This window comes from Sebastes umbrosus, chromosome 1 (genome assembly GCF_015220745.1).
Source record: "Sebastes umbrosus isolate fSebUmb1 chromosome 1, fSebUmb1.pri, whole genome shotgun sequence".
NCBI classification, from domain to species: domain Eukaryota; kingdom Metazoa; phylum Chordata; class Actinopteri; order Perciformes; family Sebastidae; genus Sebastes; species Sebastes umbrosus.
In genome coordinates, this window is record NC_051269.1 from 27,017,741 (window position 1) to 27,037,863 (window position 20,123).

Sequence of the window (20,123 nt, forward strand, 5' to 3'; positions counted from 1 at the left end):
AGTTAAATACAAGATCTTTGACCGTGTATGAAGGTTGAGCTCAAGACACCAGAGAGAGCAGAGCGTGCCTGTCACTGAAGGGAGCAGCCAGGTAGCAAGAATGGCATCCACATTTTACGACCTGTCGGCCAACCTATTAACGGGAGTACCGTTTAATTTCTCCTCTCTGAAGGGCAAAGTCGTCCTCATTGAGAATGTGGCGTCTCTCTGAGGTACGACCACCAGGGATTACACCCAGATGAACGAGCTCCACCTGCAGCACGCCGGCAAGGGGCTCGTGATCCTGGGAGTGCCCTGCAACCAGTTCGGCCATCAGGTGAGAAACCTTACACCTTATACCTTATAACCTCCAGCAGGTCTGATCTCTGCAGGCACTCTGGGGGTGATTTCTATTTTTTTATGTTTTGTGTTTATTTATTTTACTTTGCTTCTAATATATTATAATAACAATAATAATAATAATATATAATAATTATATACTCTAATATACTATACTACATACTATATAACATCATACAACTCTCTTCATGTACTCTGGGCTTATTTCTATTTTTTTATGTTTTGTTTTTATTTCTTTTACTTTGCCTCTAATATACTAGTATATATATAATAATAATAATATACTATACTAATATACTTTGCTTTTAGATATACCATCACACAACTATTGTAAGTTATATTCAATTTGTACTTCAAGTCAAATGGAAAGAGTTTTGTTCCTGTTTTAGACTTCCTTTAAATATCCAAGTTCACTGGCTTGTTAGTCTTATATTTAATAGCTGCTACAGTCACAATAATCCAGGTAAATGATTAGTGAAAAGTCCAAAAAGTAAGCATAAAATGCAAGGATACCTTTTTTTTCTTCTGGTGAGCAATTTAGTTACTGTGAGCAGCAGTTTCAGCATGTATAGGAAAGAGGAAATAGTGGTAGTGTCAGTGAATTACATAACAACTAACAATAGGCCTTCTAGTTTTTAAGTATGTTACTGTCTTAATGCATGCAGTTTGTTCTGCTTCATCATTATAATAACCACAATAAACAGCAATGTGTGTAATTTATTAACTCAGTGTTTATGGCAACAATAATAGTAACACATTAATAGATGGTTACATAACTAATCAGCAGGAAGTGAAACAGCGTGGTGGAGCGGGGAGGGGTTCCTTCTGTTTAACAGATAAACTAGATAAAAAGATAAAGAAAAGTCTGTTGAGAGATGATTCATACTATCAGTGTGATCCTTGAGTTAAACTGTGGGCTAGTTAGTTGTGCGTTAGAATAGTTTATAGATCCGATTACTGATCTGTAAAGCATCAAATGATTTATTAGCCATTAGTTAAATTGTTCTCAACAATTTAAAACATTAAGTGGTGAACAGACAATCAAGTGTTCCACCCCACTTGTTTTAACTTCAAACCTTTATTGTTCGATGACAGTATCTGCAGATTACTTCCCTCATAAAACATAATTATGATTATGTAATAAATAAATGTCTATGGGACACAATGCCAGGGCTGGGATGATACGCTTATCTACCGATTCAATACTATCACGAACAATACTTGGCTGCCGATTCAATATGTATTGTGATATTTTTAAGTATTGCGATTCAATATAACGATTTATTGCAATTTTTAAAAACTTTTATAACACTAGATCATGGGGAAAAGTTGAATCATTCACTTCTAGGGATGTTTACTTTGGGAATTCTCTAACCTGATGAAGTAAAAATGTTTAACTGTCAGTATGTATATAGTCAGAGATGTCCTGAAGTCAAATATATCAGTCATTGTAAGGAATTATAGGGCAATCTGATTTTATAGCACCGCAAGCATACAGAAATATCGCTATTTCAAGCTACAAATATGGGACTTTTATTTGGGAATATCTCTAATTTGATACAGTAAAATGTTTGATTGTATGTATATAATGTCAAATATAATCAGTCATCATCAGGAATTATTTATTTAATATTTTCCAGCAACCCAGAAATCAAAGAGTAAAGACATTTCTCTCACAAATTAATTGTATTTTATTTTTAATTTATAAGGGACATGTAACATGCTTTAATGCCATTTCAACTGTATCATAGTGACCTCTACCTGTACTGTAATGTCATATAATCACACACAATCTTCTGATCAACCCGTTTGCAGGAGAACTGCAAGAATGAGGAAATCCTCATATCCCTGAAGTACATCCGTCCTGGAAACGGCTATGAGCCAAAGTTTCAGCTGCTGGAGAAAGTGGAGGTGAACGGGAAGGATACCCATCCCCTGTTTGTGTTCCTGAAGGAGAAGCTGCCATTCCCCAGCGACGACCCATCCGCCCTCATGACTGACCCCAAGTTAATCACCTGGAGCCCCGTCTGCAGGAACGACGTGTCCTGGAACTTCGAGAAGTTCCTCATCGGGTCTGATGGAGTGCCGTTCAAGCGCTACAGCAGGAGGTTCCTCACCAGCGACATCGAGGGCGACATCAAGAAGCTCCTCAGCCAGGCAAAATAAAGAACCCGTCCTCCCAACATGTTGTCCACCCATCCCACTGGCACCAGCTCCTCAGCATCTCTGGGCTCGTTGTTTTTCCCTCCATAGCTTCTGTGGATGGTGTGTAGGACACACTTCTCCAGACCAGCTGTGCTCTCTTGTATACGATGGCTGTGTTCTGCTCTTTTTTACTATATGAAGGGATCCTCTGAAACCAAGCTAGTTGTGAGGAGGGTATCTGATGAAACGTAAAAAGGCTCAATGTTTTCAGCTGCATCGTGTACACGTAAAGCACTGCTGTGTTTTCTGTATTAAGGGGACCAATAAATGTATTTTTTCCAAACATTTCCTGACTCCATCGCAGCGAAATTATTTTAACAGGATTTTAGATTTAACAGCAAGAGGGTCGCAGGTTTGAATTTGGCTTGGGGCCCTTCTGTGTGCAGTTTGCATGTTCTCCCCGTGTTAGCGTGGGTTTTCTCCGGGTTCTCAGGTTTCCTCCCACAGTCATGGAGGTTAGGTTCATTGTTGCTCGTAGGTGTGAATGTGAGCGTGAATGGTCGTCTGTCTCTTTGTGTCAGCCCTGTGATAGTCTGGCGACCTGTCCAGGGTGTACCCGGCCTTCACCCAATGTCAGCTGGGATCAGCTCCAAAATATATTTTGAATTCAAACTCCATGGTAAAGGACAAATATAGTTTAGTGTTGTAAAAACTTAAAGATCGCATATGAAAATTGAATTTCTTACGTGTAATCTTCAAATGCAAAAGCAAAAAGCAAATCCTACGCAGTATGGAAAAGTATGGAATTTGATTTTAGTAATTTCCAGGTCTGGATGGAAATAAAGAAGAATATGGGGGAAAAAAAAACTGTGTTTCCAGACTATTTCACATTTTCTAAAATATAAAATTGAGAATTTCCAAAAACTAAATTGATAATGCAAGCAGTGTTTTTCATGACATTTGGACGTACGTACATTGTGAAAATGAAATTTACTTTTTTCAACTCATTTTTTATGTATAAAAACCTAAAAAAATATGGAGGGATCAATAATATAATATGATTTATTCAATATTTTAAGGGAAAACAGTATGAGTGTAGGCAGCACCAGTTAGTTTACTTCCTCTTTGGGCAGCGATGTTTGACAATGGATCGTCTTCCAGCTTTCTGCGTAGGAGTGTTGACTGAACGGCCACTGTGGGTCAAAGCAAGTTTTCCAAGGGCTGGCTTGACAATCCCAAATATAAAGCCAGGTTGGCTAATGATTCCACCAGATGGGAAAAGTCAGCTAGATGCAAACTTTTTATGACATCATTCCACATCTCCAACATGAGGGAGGCGGCAATTGTAAGCAATATGCAAGTGTTGTTGCCCTGTTGTCTCGTCACAGCAGATGTCAAATATGGTCTGAAAAAAATCTACAGAGAATTCTGGAAAAGGATGAAATTTTGAAATGGACCTACCCGAATCTACCTGTGCTGCCCTTCAGCAGAGTACAGATCAGAGTTCATTTTGCAAACCAGTCAGCATGAATAAATAGCATGTAATTAAGTTGCATCACCTGCCAAGATAGATGATGTCGCAATACAGTTTATAGTTATATCACAACTGCCACTGGCATTAGGCCAGCTTTGTTAGAGTCACATCTTTGATGTAGGCTTATTAGAGTACAAATATTTTTTTTTTTGTGTGTAATTACTCCAAACAAACCACCTTGTTGAGGCTTCCAGTCTTTATTGTACTTTGAATTCAAATATTTCTCAGTTAAAAACAAATACTGTAGATATCATCAATAAGATAAATATGAGGACAAGAATTTATACACCTATTTTCAATAGTGTGATTATTTACATGTCTTCGGTTATTTTTTTTGAGTTTTAATTACTGTCATGATTTAGGGGTTAAAACAAGATTCGCTGCTGCATTTGGCAGCTGGATTTTTTTTCCAACTAAGTATCTAGGATTACAAATATGATGTAAAGCTTTTCTAGGCACAGGCTTGAATGATTTTTTTATTTAGGTAGTCATTTCTGAACGACATAATGGGCAGGACCAACCGGCGAAAAGGGCACTTGGAGGCCCTTCATATCAACATGCTGTAATGCAACAAAGTGCAGAATTAATGCCACAGAACGAGACTTATGGGAATTAATAACAAACTGCCATCTGGTTTCACTCAAAGACCCTTGAGACTGAGTATAAGGAAATGTATGTTATACTGTTATAACTGTGCTTCCTGGGATAATTGTGTCTGTAAAGGCCCCATTAAGATAAAATAGGGATTCTTCTCTTATGCTACCAACAGAGACAACTTTGCCTTATTTTACTTCACAGCCGAGTGGTGTGTTCTGATCACTGGAAGGAAAACAAATAACTGCACTCAGTGGGAAACGCTGTTAGCTGTCCTGACCCCCGTCTGCTGACACGTGTAGATCGTTCTTAATGTCAAGGAGCAAGTTCAAGTTTCATGAATAAAAGCACCACTTTTATACTAGTTTATTTTGCTTCACTCAAGTGTGCTTTGAAGATATCAAATAACATAGCCATTTCAATACACAGCTGCATTTATGTACAAGACTAATAAGGACAAAGCCATTTGCAGGAGAGCTAGGGGTCCGATCAGGCAGCAATCAAAATATGCTTATAAGACACATTAAATGATCTGGAAGTGTATGACAGACCGTAGCCCTTAACGCTAAGGCCAAATCATACAATCCTGTCATGTCTAGAATGCACCAGAAGCAGGTAGATAATGAACTCATGGAGAATTCAAAGTGCCCCCCTTTTTTAGTCAGGATGCAGGAATCAAAAGGCCGCTTTTGCATTGTGATTACAGAAAAAAAAAAAAGGAAAATAAAAATGGTTAGCAGGGTAAGACTCCTCTCATATAGGGTCCGAGAGACAGCAGAGCCCGTTCTGTGCATCAAAGAGCAATAAAATGATGGCAAATGAAGAGCAAGGCCGAAAAACTGCTTCTGCCACAACTCACGTCAAGACGCAGATCTTTAAAAAGCTTGAAACAAGACGTCCCCCTCTGTGGTTTAGATTGTAACACAGATCCGATCAGGCCGGTAGCAAAAACCGCCACAACTAGTCTGCAGCAGCAACACCCCCCTCCCCCCCCCCACATCAGTGATCCACTCTAACACAGGTGGAATAAGGTCACGTGATTCTTTCATCAAGCATGGCATGTATTGTTCTGTGTGCACGTCACACTGTTAAAGTTTGCATTTACCTTCAGCACAGCAAGATTATCAGAGATGAATCTAGGCACGATGCCAGTATCCTGCTCATGTCTTAACAGTTGGTACATTTCGTCATAAAAACCTCGGAACGCTTTGGTTGAAAAAACATGTGCATTTGGCTTTTTTTTTCTTTATATATTTCTGACTGTCGTTGTGGGCAACAGAAACATTTTGTTTATCTTCTAACATTCTGTTCATCCAGTGAGAGGATCTATATCTCCTCTTTTAGTTCCAGACTAGTAAACTAGGATCAGAAATCAGTAGGCCGTCCGTTGCGGTGGGAGGAAGTCTCTCGGGTCACTCTTCTGACAAGGCCGTTGGCTCTGGTTGACAACATACGAGACAGAAATCAAATAAAAATGCGGGGGAAGGTAGGGTTAATAATGTTAAGTCTGTGGAGTCCTCTGTCACTAAAGTAGCGTTGTGTGTGCGTCCGAGTGTCTCTATTTGCCGTTGTGTGTTTTCAGTGCGTGTCCCTTTGGTTGTCAGGGGCTCCTCAGTTTGTGTCCATGTGGTCCTCGGCTGCTTCTGGGGCTCCTCCCAGCGAGGCCGAAGGCTGAGGTTTGGAGGGGGCTTCCTCGTCCCTGCGCTGATAGAACAGCACATAGGCTGCTTTAGTCTGCAAGGGGGGCGACAAGGATAGGATTACACTACGAAAACAGGACACTACGAAAACAGGGACACTCGACACCGAGGACAGTAAGCCAAGAAGGCCGAGGGCTTATCTTCATCAAACATCAGTCAATGAAAAGGAAACACAAGGTTCAACAAATACTGCATCTCTGGGGGTATTCAAGTTAAGGGTGGGGGAAAAGAAATCAATATATATTTGCTTAATTTGAGTCGATGCGGAGGTAGAAGGAAGTTACTGCTTTTATAATTTCTTTTTATTATAGCGGTTTTCAAAATAAGTGTTAACAAAGGGAACTGTATATACAAAATACATAAATGGAAATAAGATTGATTGGATTATATTCACCAGAAGTATAAAACATTACATGTCCCTTATAAATTAAAAAGAAAATACCACTAATTTGTGAGGGAAATGTCTTTATTCTTTGATTTTTGGGTTACTGGAATTTTTTTTAATAAATAATGCCTGACAATGACTGATATATTTGACTTCAAGACATCTCTGACTACAAACATGTTTAAAATCAAACATTCGTACCGCATTAATTCTATTTTTTTTATTATTATTTTTTTTTTCCCCAAGATCTAGTGTTGGAAATGTTATCAAAAATCACAATAAATCATAATATCGAATCGCAATACATAAGAGATAGGTGTATCGTCCCAGCACTAATTCAAGTACAGTCAGAAAACCAAGATCTATGAACATTAAAGAGTTTAAACTCACCACAATCTGGTCCTCTGCGGCAGAGGAGACGCTGCTGTCATCAAAGTAATACCACTTTCCATCTACTTTATTCTTGCCATAAGCTGTGTCTGTTGGAGGAAAAAGAAGTGTTAAATAAACAGCTTTTTCTCTTCATTTGTTTATCCAGGAAGAGATAAAAACTCTCACTCACACCAGTTCACTATGAATGAACAAAGCAAATACACATAAAAAAGACTTGACAGCAGGCCATCTGTTGACACATATTGTGTGCATGGCTGAGGACTAACAAACAAACTGTGTTGGCACAAGAACTAGAGAGTGGATTTACAAACAGCTGAAAATAAAAGAGTTTAATGTGTAAAATAAGCGATTGACAGCTCTTTATGGTATGTTGATGTGGAGTGATGTTGGGCTGTGATTTCCACTCCAGAAGTGTTATTCAAGACATTAAAATGACAGAGAAAAGAAGAAAACATGAACTTTGACTTACAGTGACCCCCTCCCATTCCTCCGTAGTGGTTTGACACAGCCACGAGGTCATAAACGTAGGGGCCGGCCTTCGGGTCGCACACAAACTCGGACATGTTCAGATCCCTGACAAAGAAAATATCATCAGTCGCAGGAAAATAAAATGGCATTGCCACAACACTGAAACTCAATTATTACACTTAACATCCAAGAAATACAAAGTAGATTCTCTTAAAGTCATATTTAATGTAAAAAAACAAACAGCATGCGGGCCTTCTGTATGTTTAAGCCAACATTAGTGAGCATGAGTCAGCATTTTCTTTAAGCTGGATTTCAGTAGACTTTGCCTCCTCCTGGTTTCTAGTGAATCTAGTTCCTCAACAGAGGTCGATATGGTTTGCACACACACACACACACAGTGCCAAGAGTGAGACAGGTAGTGTGACACAACTTCTCCATTCTAAAAACGCCCAGGAAAATATGTACCGCACCAACTGAAAAGAAGTTAATGACTCATGCAGAGCTGAAAAGCCTGTTTTGAAAGCTGTGTTAGTTACACAACTAAAAATAGATAAGGACAGCAAGGACACACAGGTGTAATTGTTCTGTGGAGTTATGATTCCAGTTCCCTGAGACAAGAGTCCATTTCTTGAAAGTACAATAAATGCCGTATTTCCTCATTCACTTTGTTCTGTGAGTTTCAGACGACAGCTCCCCCTGGTGTAGAAGTGCCACTGACACGGCACTTTCTCAGTTCCTCTAGAACAATCTTCAAATGACAAACACTAATCAAATCAAATTAAATCTATAAAACTGCTTTTCTAAAGAATTACATAGCTAATGTTAGATGTGAATCAATCTAAACCTTTAAAAGACCCGACACACTTCAAGGTGACCTCTTCTCAGGACATCTGGAACAACTAAAAAGACACAACAGTACCTTTTCTCATCATTAGACTAATGCTTTGTTCTTAAGGCCTTTAACACACCGGGGGCATGACGAATAAACAGCACGAAAATGCAAAATGCACCCATGCAAATATTTTGCTTCAAAACTTTTCATACCAGCAGCGATGCGAATTTGCAACAACACTTTTTCAATAATAGCTTTGAATAGATTTGCGCAGGCAGAGGCCAAAATCGTGTTCCTATTGACCCAGAGCAGCATCTAGCAGTCTGTTTGAGGTAAACTGTTGTGCAGCCTAAACCACTTTAAGCTATTTTAGTTTCCTGAATTTGAAAATACATGTTTACAGTGGGAGGAAAACCTGGAGAACCCGGAGGAAACTCATGCGAACACTGAGAGAACATGCAAATTCCACACAGAAAGTGAAAGTACTCATGACAAAAACAGTTCTAAAAAAAATATATATTGACGTACGAATAAATCACGCAAAAAAACACTCCCAGTGTATAAAGGCATTTAAACATAATCACTATAATGTTAATGAGCAATACTGGCTGCATACCTGATGGGAAAGTCCACGACTGTGTCCAGCTTGTCCCTCCAACACCGGTTGTAGGAGAACCGCTTCAGATGAACTACCAGAACGCCAGGCAGCGACCACAAGTCAAACTTTTTTGTGGCCTGTTGGTGTTTCTTACACGTTGGACAATACCTGCATAAAATAGATCGTAGTTATATAACAAAGATAGAGGCAAAGGTGGTGATTTGACACTGAACTCAGCTGTAGCTGCGAAACCTTACCATGGATCGTGTTCTCCGAGAGTCTCCATGGTTGTGAAGAGCTCGATGCATTCTCTCAGAGCCACCGTGGCTTTCTTCTTCTGGGCCTGAAGCATGCTCTCGTGCTTCTCATAAGCCTACACACAGTATTCACACAAATATAAATAGTCTGTTTGTGTATCTTGTCGCAGAATGTTTATGATGAATTTTAACCTACTGACCTCTGCTTCCTGTTCATCGTAACACAGTTTCTTTGACTCAGTGTCCCAGTCGATCGCCACCGTGGAATGTGCTGCAGAGAAGAGGAGGTGGAAGAGGCTGTATCAACACAAAGAGGCTTTGAAAAACAAAACTAACAATGCAAATGTTGGTTCGAAACATGAGCACTTACGATTAAGCTTGAGGACATTTCCATCGCAGGGCAGCGGGCTGATGTTAGCTGTTCCGTAAGAGTTGACTATGCTGAAAGTGAAGAGCTTGGCTGGCAAAGAGCGCTTATTGGCTGCGTCTCCTTTAGGCCCATTTTCCAAGTCGGACGTCTCCTCTTCCTCCTCTTCGGACTGGCCGTTCTCTGGCTCTGGACTCACCTGGTGGTCCATGGCCTCCTCCTCACCTGAACAGACAACAATGAAATCACATCACTTTGCAGTTTTTTGCTTGTCTGATGAATGCTTCCTTTAACCTCTTCCACTCCTTGAGGGCGCCCGCACCCTCTGCCAACTTTTACTGTCTTTAAGTGGCTATAGCAGGCTCAAACTAGACGACCTAAGGAATCCATTGGTACCAATGATGTCATTCTAGCGAGGCTAAATAACGCTCCAAAGTTAGGCTAAATTTTGGTGAGGGAAAACTGTCATGGCCAAGGTTAAATTAATTTAAATGTGTTGACAGATATTAGCCGCTTACCATCATATAGCCCATTGGTTTCATTGCAGGTCCCTGAGTGGTTGCTGCCGTTGCTGCCGTTACTGGAGCTGGCACTGCACGAGGCCCCGTCTGACAGGGGGCTGCCACAGCCCCCCAGGCTGGCGTTGAGACCAGACGATGTGGAACATTCAGGAGCCTGGCTGCAGCTGGCAAAGGTCGCCGAGGCTGAGGCCCTGCTTTCACCATTAGGGCTCTGGGATTGTTTTACGTAGCGCCTGCAACAGGAAACACAGGAGATTACTTAACCAGCAAATACACTCACAACTCATTTGATTTTATAAGCAGTGACTGCACCGTCATGCAGTTTCCTTCCTCGCTATCCACACAGTGGGCCCTTACCCGATCCTCTCTAGGATCTTGTCATAAAGAACGTCTGCTATGAGGTTGTGTCTGGGCACGGTGATGAGTAAAGGCTGGCCAAACAGCATGGTGCTTGTGGAACTTCCGGCATGCTTGGAATGGCGTTCCCTGAAGTATACAGGCAGGTTCATCCTCTCGCTGTCCTCTTCCTGTACCTCGTACCTGCAAAGAGCGACAACAATAAACACACACCTATTATTAAACAGCTACCACAATGACTCACTTAAGACGTCTCATCTTTTAGTCAACAACAAGACTTACACAAAGATGTCATCTTTTTCCATGATTTGGTTGAGGCCGTCATCCCGTCTATAGATTTTATGGAACCTATGATTGTAAACGTCAGCCACCACCATCTAGACAGAGAAGTGAATTACAAAGTCAGCACATACTATTTCCATTTCAACCCAAGACAAAGAAGTTGTAAAGCTGAAAGTATTATATAAGTTCTCACATTTTCTGGAGGGAATCCACAGAGTTTGGACAAGGCGCTGCACAGGTCTGTCACTGCACCCAGTTTGGGGACCACCACTCGATACTGTCAGACAAAGAAAGAAAGACAGTCAGTAAACTACTTAGTTAAATGATTTCAGAAACATCAACAGCAAGTACAAAGACAACTCTGTTTATAAAAACTGGAATGCTACTGTAAGATAGTTGGTATTAATTAGCGTTAGTTTATTTGTAGTTGTTCCGAGTCTAGAGCTGGATCCTTAGAGCCTCACCTGTGTGGGTCTTGACTGAGGGTCTGATCGCACCAGGAAAACCTCCATAGTGCGGTCCTTCTTCATGGGCAGAGGCAGAGTGAGATAGCAGAATGGGTCAAAGGTCACAGACACCTTGGAGCACTCTGGGCACACCAAAGTGGATTTGAAGAGGCCGTGGAAAATATCAACTATAATAGAGTCATTGCGCAAGCGGTGGTTCGTCAAGGCTTCCTTTGCAACAATCTGTAATACACAACCAATAGAGAAAAAAATTCTATTAGTTGACATTTTAAAACCTCAGATAGAACGAGTGCAACTTGATATTGTGAAGTAATTCATTGAAGTATTTTGCTTTTCTGTTCTTATAAAACAGTTTAGATCAAGGCACACAATGTGAAGCTTCAAAACTAAAACCTATGGCATGTCTTGCAGCTCAGTCACTCTCTTTGAAATTTATTCATAAATGAAAACACAACAAAGCCTGGAGTGCTGCGAATATAAATATTTAAGCAGCATTATATTCCAGCGTCAGACTTCAGAGTCTTTAAATGCAGTTTTTAGTTTCCCCTTTGAGAAATAAAATGCTCTTGAAAAACAAAATTCCCTCAGTTTTGAAAAGCAGTATCAGTACATTTCTGTGTATGTACTATACCTCGTCTTGACGGCCCTCTGCATCCCTCAGGGCCAGATAAGGCTTCTTCTTGACGCGGTTCAGATCTTCGTGGAGCCCGTCGAGCAGGAAGGCCAACAGCTCCTGCGAGTCCTGCTGCTGGTAGCCTGAAAACTGGGGGGCAAAACGTCCCACCTGGGTCTGGAAACAAAAAATGTAGATTTGATAAATTTTTTTGTGAATGGATAATTTTCAATCTGTACGCATTCAGTTCAGATGAAGCTGTTTGACGCAACTCACTTTGAAGGTACGTGGGGCCACGTAGCTGCTGCGGCTCAGCCACATCTGTTTTACTAGATCTGCATAGGCCTCGGCAATCTCGCCCCTCATTCCCAGTGGATTCTCGCGATTAATCTCTGCCTCATACTGGTCATTGAGGAAGTACTCTGTGAGTGGAGATGCATTGCTCAGGCACTGGAAAAAGAGGAATTAAAAAGTGGATTATGTGAACATAAAACCCCAAAATGTGGCAACTGACTTTTAGCATTATAGCTAGTTCACACTACATGACTTCAGCCGTGACATCATCAGTAATATGTCAGCAATATATCATTTACAGTGTATTTCTCGCGCGTGTTTTTGTGACAAAACGTAGTTTGCAGACCTCATCGGGGATTCCTCTCAGTGAAAGATCTTGTAGTGTGTGACCCCCTGTCGCCGGTTTGAAAACCACAACGACTTCAAGTCTCCCGATTACAAGACAGCAAGTTGTGTAGTGTGATACAGTACAGAGAGCTGACGACTTTGAAAGTCATGTAGTGTGAACTAGGCGTCGGTTGTTTTTTTTTACCTGGAGGGCAGAGTTCATGAAGCATGTGTTGCCCAAATTACTGAGACCACACAGGCCAGGCTGCGACTGGGACTCTCTGTAGTTGTAGGAGGAGCTGTATGAATTGTAGCCCCCCAATCTGTTGGAAGAGCAGATCCGTTACTGTGGCTTTCCTAAAAAGATACTGCTGTGCTGTGATGAAACCACGCATGTTTAAACATGGCATTCAAATACGGTACGTGGATAAAATGTCAGATTGACAAAATACCACTTCAAGAGAACATTTTCACCACTTATCATGCGTACCTCTATGAATTGTCAACAAATGTAATATTGCTGAGGCTATCACCACCAGTCATGCACATCCTGAACAAATATTTGCCCAAAAAAATTATGATCACAGGAGCCCAGGGGCGTTCCCATAACATGTTAAATAACTGATTTGTCTGATGTCTAATTAAATGAGGTCTCTATGACATATGCAAATTCAGTCAAATTGTTCATCTTTTATTTTACGTTTGATATAAATTTGTGTCTCTAGCGCGCCCACACGCCCACACACACACACACACGCACACACGCCCACACACACACACACACACACACACACACACACACACACACACACACACACACACACACACACACACACACACACACACACACACACACACACACACACACACACACACACACACACACACACACACACACACACATTCAACAGGAAACTAATTATGGTACTTTTCCACTTAGACAGCAGTTAAAACAGATTGTAAATATTCCTGCTACTTTAAGTGTCAAACTGCCTCCTGAGGTGGTTAGGACTATCAAAAGAACATGAAAGCCTTTTGAATAAAGTGCAGCCATTTCACCTAGTCAGCACTGAATGCAGATGTCATTACTGCAGTTCCATCTTATTATTTCCCTTTTGAACTTAATGCCTTGTCCCTGAATACACCGGTAGTGTGACAAACCGTACGCTGAACTTAAATGTGAGCCCAAATCTTTTTTTTCTCTGTATGCTGTATTCTTCGTACTAATTTGGCGATGATGTTTCTTTCTAGAGTGAGCTGGAGCAATATAATCTACACCGAGATGCCAGTTTCCAATACAGCAGCCCTGCAATAAATCCTACCTTTGCAAACTACATTATATTGTGTTTTTGTTGACATAAATAGGAGTGGACAAAATATTATAAACGCACCTTCAATGTAATGCAATCAGTCTACACTCTCCAAAATGGAGTGGAGTTGAATGAACTTTAAAAGGCATTGGATGCAGCTACATGTATCAAATAAACTGGTAACACTGTGTATCTCCTTATCTTATTAAACTGCATTTTTCCATGCAACTTCCCAAAACAGTTAATCAACTCCTCAGTAATCCTACTAAGCTCTAGGGTAGCAGTGAACTTCAGAAAGAGCAAATGTAAGCACCTTAAGGCCATAATGCTTTTTTTCCAGCAAGCAAAGAAAGCACTATAATGGACCAATGCTGTCACAGTACAGTTACAGTGCGCTCTTTCATTACATGTTCCTCACCATGCAATATGATTAAAACTATGCTGATACAGCACAGTAATGTATATATGTATTTGATACCAGTCCCCTTTCAAATGGGTGTTGATGACATGCACTGCTTTTCTGGGTGACACACAGCAAACAAAACACCCGATAAAAAAACAAATTTACAAAACTGACGAACACTAAAACAATGACAAGCAGAAGTACTACAGGATACTGATATTATGGGCTGAGGAAATGCACTCTATTAATTCAGCAGTGTGTAGCAGAAAATTAATTATCGGTTCTTTCTTTTGTTCTTTCAACAAAAACCTCATGCTCTGATGAAGGTCTGTAGGGAATGAACCGTGAGACTGTACTGATTCAAAAAAGGTCTTAAATGCAGGAGTGGTGTGCTAGAATCTCCTTTTAATCTCCTCTACAATACACCGGCGTGTGAAATATTGGATGTGAAAGTTCCATCATAAAATACAATTGAGTTTTTGGAGATGTAACAACTGAAAACCACAGCAGCTGAGGAAGTAACTTGTACAAAAGTACACTAAGTTATGCTAACTACCTGTTGTTATGTGTTTGTTCCAACCCCATGTGATCATAACTGAGAAGTGCCACTTAAAGCACACAGTAAATGCCCAGGAGAGGTAACTCTCCTGAGACAGTACTCTGTGCACGGGGGGAAACAGTGAAGGGGAGAAAAGAGCTCTTGCCTGTTGCCGGAGGAGGTGCTGTTGTTTAGTGTGTAGCCAGGGCTACAGCTGCTGTCTCCGTTGGTTACTGTTGAGGAGATACTAGCGGTTGAGTTGGAGGAGAGTTTTGGGGAGGTAGTGAAATTCCTGGATGGGGTTGTACTAGATCTGGAGAGCAAGAGCAAAACCATGTTTTAGAGGAGCATAAAAAATGACCCACCTACTTTCAATACTCTAAAACTCTATAGTAGAATACAATTTATCTCCTTTTAGGCTTTTACTGAATGACAAAAAAACAATATATTTGCTTACTTGGGATGGGAAGCTTGTCTGGGCCACGTGCCATCCTCATTCTTCCGCTCTATCACAAGCACCTGTGGGGAAAACCAGCTGAATGAGAGCCAGGCCGGCACAACTGACCTTCATGTAAGAGCTATCATGTCTCAGGCTCGAATTTAATACTAACAGTTAAACGTGTGCCAAGTTCTGCCAGGCTTTAGCAGCTGTAGGTAAGTCTATCAACTGCACTTATTAGACTGTTTTTGACCTTTAGTTTACAGTTTTGGGACGATAGCTGCTGTGATAAATTGAAACTTTGTCTCAACTCGTGACTATAAAGTAATCTGACCTCTCTGACACAACAAGACTTACACATTATTCCCTTAACAATATACATCTTACTGCAAGGCTAATGTATTGTATTGCAATAGAGAGTTCCTGTTATTCTGTACAATGCCTGTAAATGAATTATGTATGCACAGTGAGTACCAGTGTGTTACTGGGCCGTGGTGTTCTTCAAAAGAAATGAGGAACAGAGTCTATCGGTGATCTGAAGGTTATTTGAATAACATAGCTCTACGTTACCTGCCCCTGGAAGAGACCAGCATCCTGTACAGTGCTGTCTGGCTTGTTCAGCTGCTCGTAGGTGTTGCTCATGTATTTGTTCCAGAGCCGTGTCTCCTTCTCCGATGGGATATTGAACAGCGTCCTCATCTCCTTCTCTATAGTATCTGCAAAGAGGGGATTTGCAAGGCTTGCTTATTATCTTTCCTACTTATTTTTTTCCCCCACAAAAAACATTTATTAACTGACAATGTATAATATTTCCGGTGTGAAGGCAGCAATCTTAGTCGAATCCATACAACACTCTTGTAGACCCTCACCTATAGTATCAGCTTTACTGAAATGACGCGTGACAACATTGTCCATGTTGTCATTCTCACACAAGTTCAGCTCCAGCAAATAGACCTCCACCTTACAGTGCTTGACAAACATGCCATGTTCAACAACCTGGAGAAGAAAGAAGACATTTAGGAACCCAATCCACAAGTGAATGGTAAAAAAAAAAAAAATTCAACAGCATTACCTTCCTGACGATGGGTCTCTGGCCCTCAAGGCAGCTGTACCAGCTGACAAGCTTATTCCATGCCTCAGTGGGTACAAGGACATAGTCCAGCTCATCTATAAGGTGCTCTTTCAGGGCCTGAGTCTCCTGGTCTTTAAGGAGACAAAAACAAGATGCTGAGAACAGGCTGAAAAACAGCTCTTTTAATCTCTATGTGAAATTTGCGCTGTTCTCCAGAGCAAGCAAATCAAAGCCCAACAGATGCTTGTTTAAAGATGAAAGTTTTACCTGAGAACAGCCCGGAGTTATCAATTGGTCCTGGATAGAGGCTACGTTCTCCAACATTGTACATGTCCCAGCTGTCAAATCCGACATACTTCTTCCATTGTTTGAACCACCGGCTGTCTATTAGATACCTAAAACAAATGAATTGGTGACAGTTAATGACAAACATATTGAAAGACACTTGATTGTTTCTTTTGAGCCTTTAAGACGTATACTTCATAAAGCATTTTTGATCACCTGATGTGTTTATGATATCGAGCAAGGACAGAAAAGAGTCAAGAGATGAAACAATACATGGAGTTTGGAGAGACATTGTATTTATGCCAACATGGAACATTATGTAACACCAAACTGCCTTGCAGATATAGTAACAGCAAGCTAGTTTGACTTAATCTCCTCCTAAGAGAATCTCCTTTAGTTAATAGGCTTGTTAGCAAGCATTCACTTAGTAAGACGTTGGGGTCATTGGACTCTGTTTTCTTCGACCACGGTCAGAATTAATTCAGCAGCTTCAAATGGGGAAGTGTCTCAGTCATAGTGAGGATCTTCATGATCTTTAACCTTTAACCTGTGGTTAATGTCCCCAAACTATGCAACAGTATTAACATCCTTTGTGGAAAATCATATCAGCTTGAATACCATGGGATAGTAGTTGATTTTTAATTACAGTATCATGAAACACTAACTGACTGATTTCAACAACTACATGAACATGCTAGCTCAGTAGCTAGTAGCTGACAAGTCATAATAAATGTGACAAGTCCTCCTCTTAGTGTCCATTTCTGTAGAAGGCAATAGAAATGTCTTGCTTATCTGACTATATTATAAAATTGAATTGCTGCAGTGAAACCTCTTTAATATACACCTAGCTGCATTATGGCCCAGGCCCTGATTGTTTTATAAGAGCTGAAACAATGTTAGCTAACACAGGAAGCTGGCCACTTAAGAAGCCTATCAGACAACTTTTTAATTACAGTATCATGAAACACTAATTAGGTAATAACTGACTGATTTCAACAACTATATGATAGCTCAGTAGCTGACAAGTCATAATAAAATGTGACAAGTCCTTCCCTTAGTGCCCATTTCTGTAGAGGGCAATAGAAAGTCTTGCCTATCTGACATTTAACCAGTTATAAAATGTAATTGCTGCAGTGCAGCCTCTTTAAATACACCTAGCTGCATTACGCCCAGGCCTGGATTGTTTTTATATGATCTGAAACAATGTTAGCTAAACACAGGAAGCTGGCCACTTAAGAAACCTATCAGACAACTTTTTAATTACAGTATCACGAAACACTATTTAGGTAATAACTGACTGATTTCAACAACTATATGATAGCTCAGTAGCTGACAAGTCATAATAAATGTGACAAGTCCTTCCCTTAGTGCTCCATTTCTGTAAAAGGCAATAGAAATGATTGCTTATCTGACATTTAACCAGTTATTAAATTGAATTGCTGCAGTGAAGCCTCTTTATATATACATATATATATTTATATATATACACCTAGCTGCATTATGCCCAGGCCTTGATTGTTTTATATATGATCTGAAACAATGTGAGCTAAACACAGGAAGCTGGCCACTAAAGAGAAACCTATGAGACAACTTTGTGACATGTCACAACAAGCAGGTTAACAATATTGCACAATATATATTCCCTGTCAACAACAGGCCCATTTCCTGATCCTGATCACTACTTTAACTAAGCAACGAGCCGGTCTGACTGGCAAGAGAAGAACAGCACCATCTGAATCCAGCAGGGCCTGTTCAATACCAGCCACCAACACCAGTCAGTTAACTTGTCACACAAACGAGCCACTTAGCTTTACTATGCTAGTTTGGTAGTTCACCACCAACGTTAATAGCTGTTACTACTACAAGGCTACCACATACATTGTAAAAGTCAAGGCTGGCTATCAGCTAACGTGCTAACTTGTGATAGCACAGCAGCTTTCGATATCAGCCTCACAGCCATTGAATGCCGTTAGCATGCTAGCTTTAGCATGCTAGCATTTCCTGTTTCTCAGTTAGCTTCCGTTAGCTTAGCTTAGCTTAGCTTAGCTAGAAGCTAACTGAAATCACCCAGGCAACAACCCCGTTCTTACCACTCGTCGCCCTTCCTCAGAGTTGTTTTTAAAAGTGACCCGATGGTCTGTTTCTGATTCTCCGTTGAAGGGGTTGGCATTTGTGCGGCAACCGGCTCCGAGTCGGAGTCTGCCGCCGCTGCCGCCGCCGCTCCGCCCGGCTCGGGTCCGCCTCCCTCGGCCATCATGCAGCGAGTATGTGCCGGTATATCGGGAACGCGCAGGATGATGGTGAAGAGAAGAGGCGCTCTACTTGGAGCGAGCTTCAGAGCGAGCTTCAGAGCTTCAGACTCAGAGCTGCTGCTGCTGCTCATGTAATGACACACTGCAGGGATTACAGTATCCAGAGGAATCAGCTTTTACAGTATCTAAGGAAGGCAAAACATCAGGACTTTTCATTATCAGGTTTATTGGGGAATACAGCAGATAACATATACTGTGAAATTATTCAGTTTTTAAGAGACACTGATTTAGTTAACCTTCCTGTTGTCCTCGGGTCAAATTTGACCCATTTTCAAAATTCACTTTATCATAATTTCTTTCATCTAATTGCCCCAAAATAACATGGATGGTTCCCTATACTATGGTCTTTGCAAAAACAATTAAAGACCACTACTTTCATTGAATTATGGATGTTTTATTCTAATTTATAGCATCTGTGGTGTTCTCGGGTCATTTTTGAGGACCACAGTTGTCATTATGTGCTGCCATTAAAAAAAAAAAAAAATTAAATGGTTTCAAAACAATATTCTAACTTAACTTTTACATATACCCGTCTGTGATAATCCATCAACATTATGTTCCTCCGATAACTATAGTCAGAATAATTCAGAATTTCTGCTTTTTTTTAATTAAAAAATTGGTAGAATTACACCGAAATGAGGTTAACTCTAAAACTTGTGGTAATGAGTTGGAATAAAGTTTGCCAAAAAGGTGTAACACAGAATTGGGTGATAATTTATACTGTATGCTTTATAAACAGTCAAACCAGAGCTGGTCAAAATTGCATGGTCGAAGGGAAGACAATAGGAGGGTTAAACGAATATAGAGTTTTCATCATTATTATTATTATTATTATTTATTTATTTTTATTTATTTTTTTATTTTTATTTTGTTTCTGCACAATCTCCTGTTCCACACTCCAGTCCAGATGGTGGCAGTAATGAACCTCTAAGAGTGTGATTCAGAGGGATTTCTCCATTTGCCATAAACTGATGCATGATCAACAGTCTTGTAAATGAAGTCTTACAGTGTTAGAAGAAGTAGCCCTTTTACTAAGTTAAAATAGAAACACTACAATGTAAAATACACTCTTTTGCATTCAAAATGTAACTTAGTTCATTAGAGCTGGGCAATATATCGATGTTATATCGATATCGTGATATGAGACTACTAGATATCATCTCAGATTTCGGCTATCGTAATATGGCAAAAGTAAGTATTATCTTTTCCTGGTTTTAAAGGTCCCATATTATAAAAAAAAGTGAGATTTTCATGTTTGTTTTTTTTTTATTATAAAGCAGGCTTGAGTCCT

General features: G+C 40.3%; 2 protein-coding genes across 2 annotated transcripts; one reads left to right on the forward strand and one right to left on the reverse strand.

Annotated features, from left to right (window-relative positions):
* Positions 1-41: 41 nt before the first annotated feature.
* Positions 42-2,831, forward strand: gpx1b (glutathione peroxidase 1b). The gene is made up of 2 exons (XM_037784672.1): positions 42-316; positions 2,155-2,831. Exons 1-2 carry the CDS (start codon positions 101-103, stop codon positions 2,503-2,505), a joined length of 567 nt encoding a protein of 188 aa, XP_037640600.1. The 5' UTR covers positions 42-100; the 3' UTR covers positions 2,506-2,831.
* Positions 2,832-4,199: 1,368 nt separating this feature from the next.
* On the reverse strand, positions 4,200-18,918 carry usp4 (ubiquitin specific peptidase 4 (proto-oncogene)). The gene is made up of 22 exons (XM_037771746.1): positions 18,611-18,918; positions 16,503-16,630; positions 16,236-16,366; positions 16,033-16,159; positions 15,734-15,879; positions 15,182-15,243; positions 14,891-15,037; positions 12,679-12,796; positions 12,129-12,302; positions 11,871-12,029; positions 11,237-11,461; positions 10,966-11,049; positions 10,773-10,867; positions 10,491-10,673; positions 10,131-10,366; positions 9,616-9,837; positions 9,446-9,516; positions 9,246-9,361; positions 9,007-9,156; positions 7,560-7,663; positions 7,088-7,176; positions 4,200-6,346 (listed from the first exon to the last, which is right to left on the reverse strand). Exons 1-22 carry the CDS (start codon positions 18,901-18,903, stop codon positions 6,224-6,226), a joined length of 3,183 nt encoding a protein of 1,060 aa, XP_037627674.1. The 5' UTR covers positions 18,904-18,918; the 3' UTR covers positions 4,200-6,223.
* Positions 18,919-20,123: the final 1,205 nt, after the last annotated feature.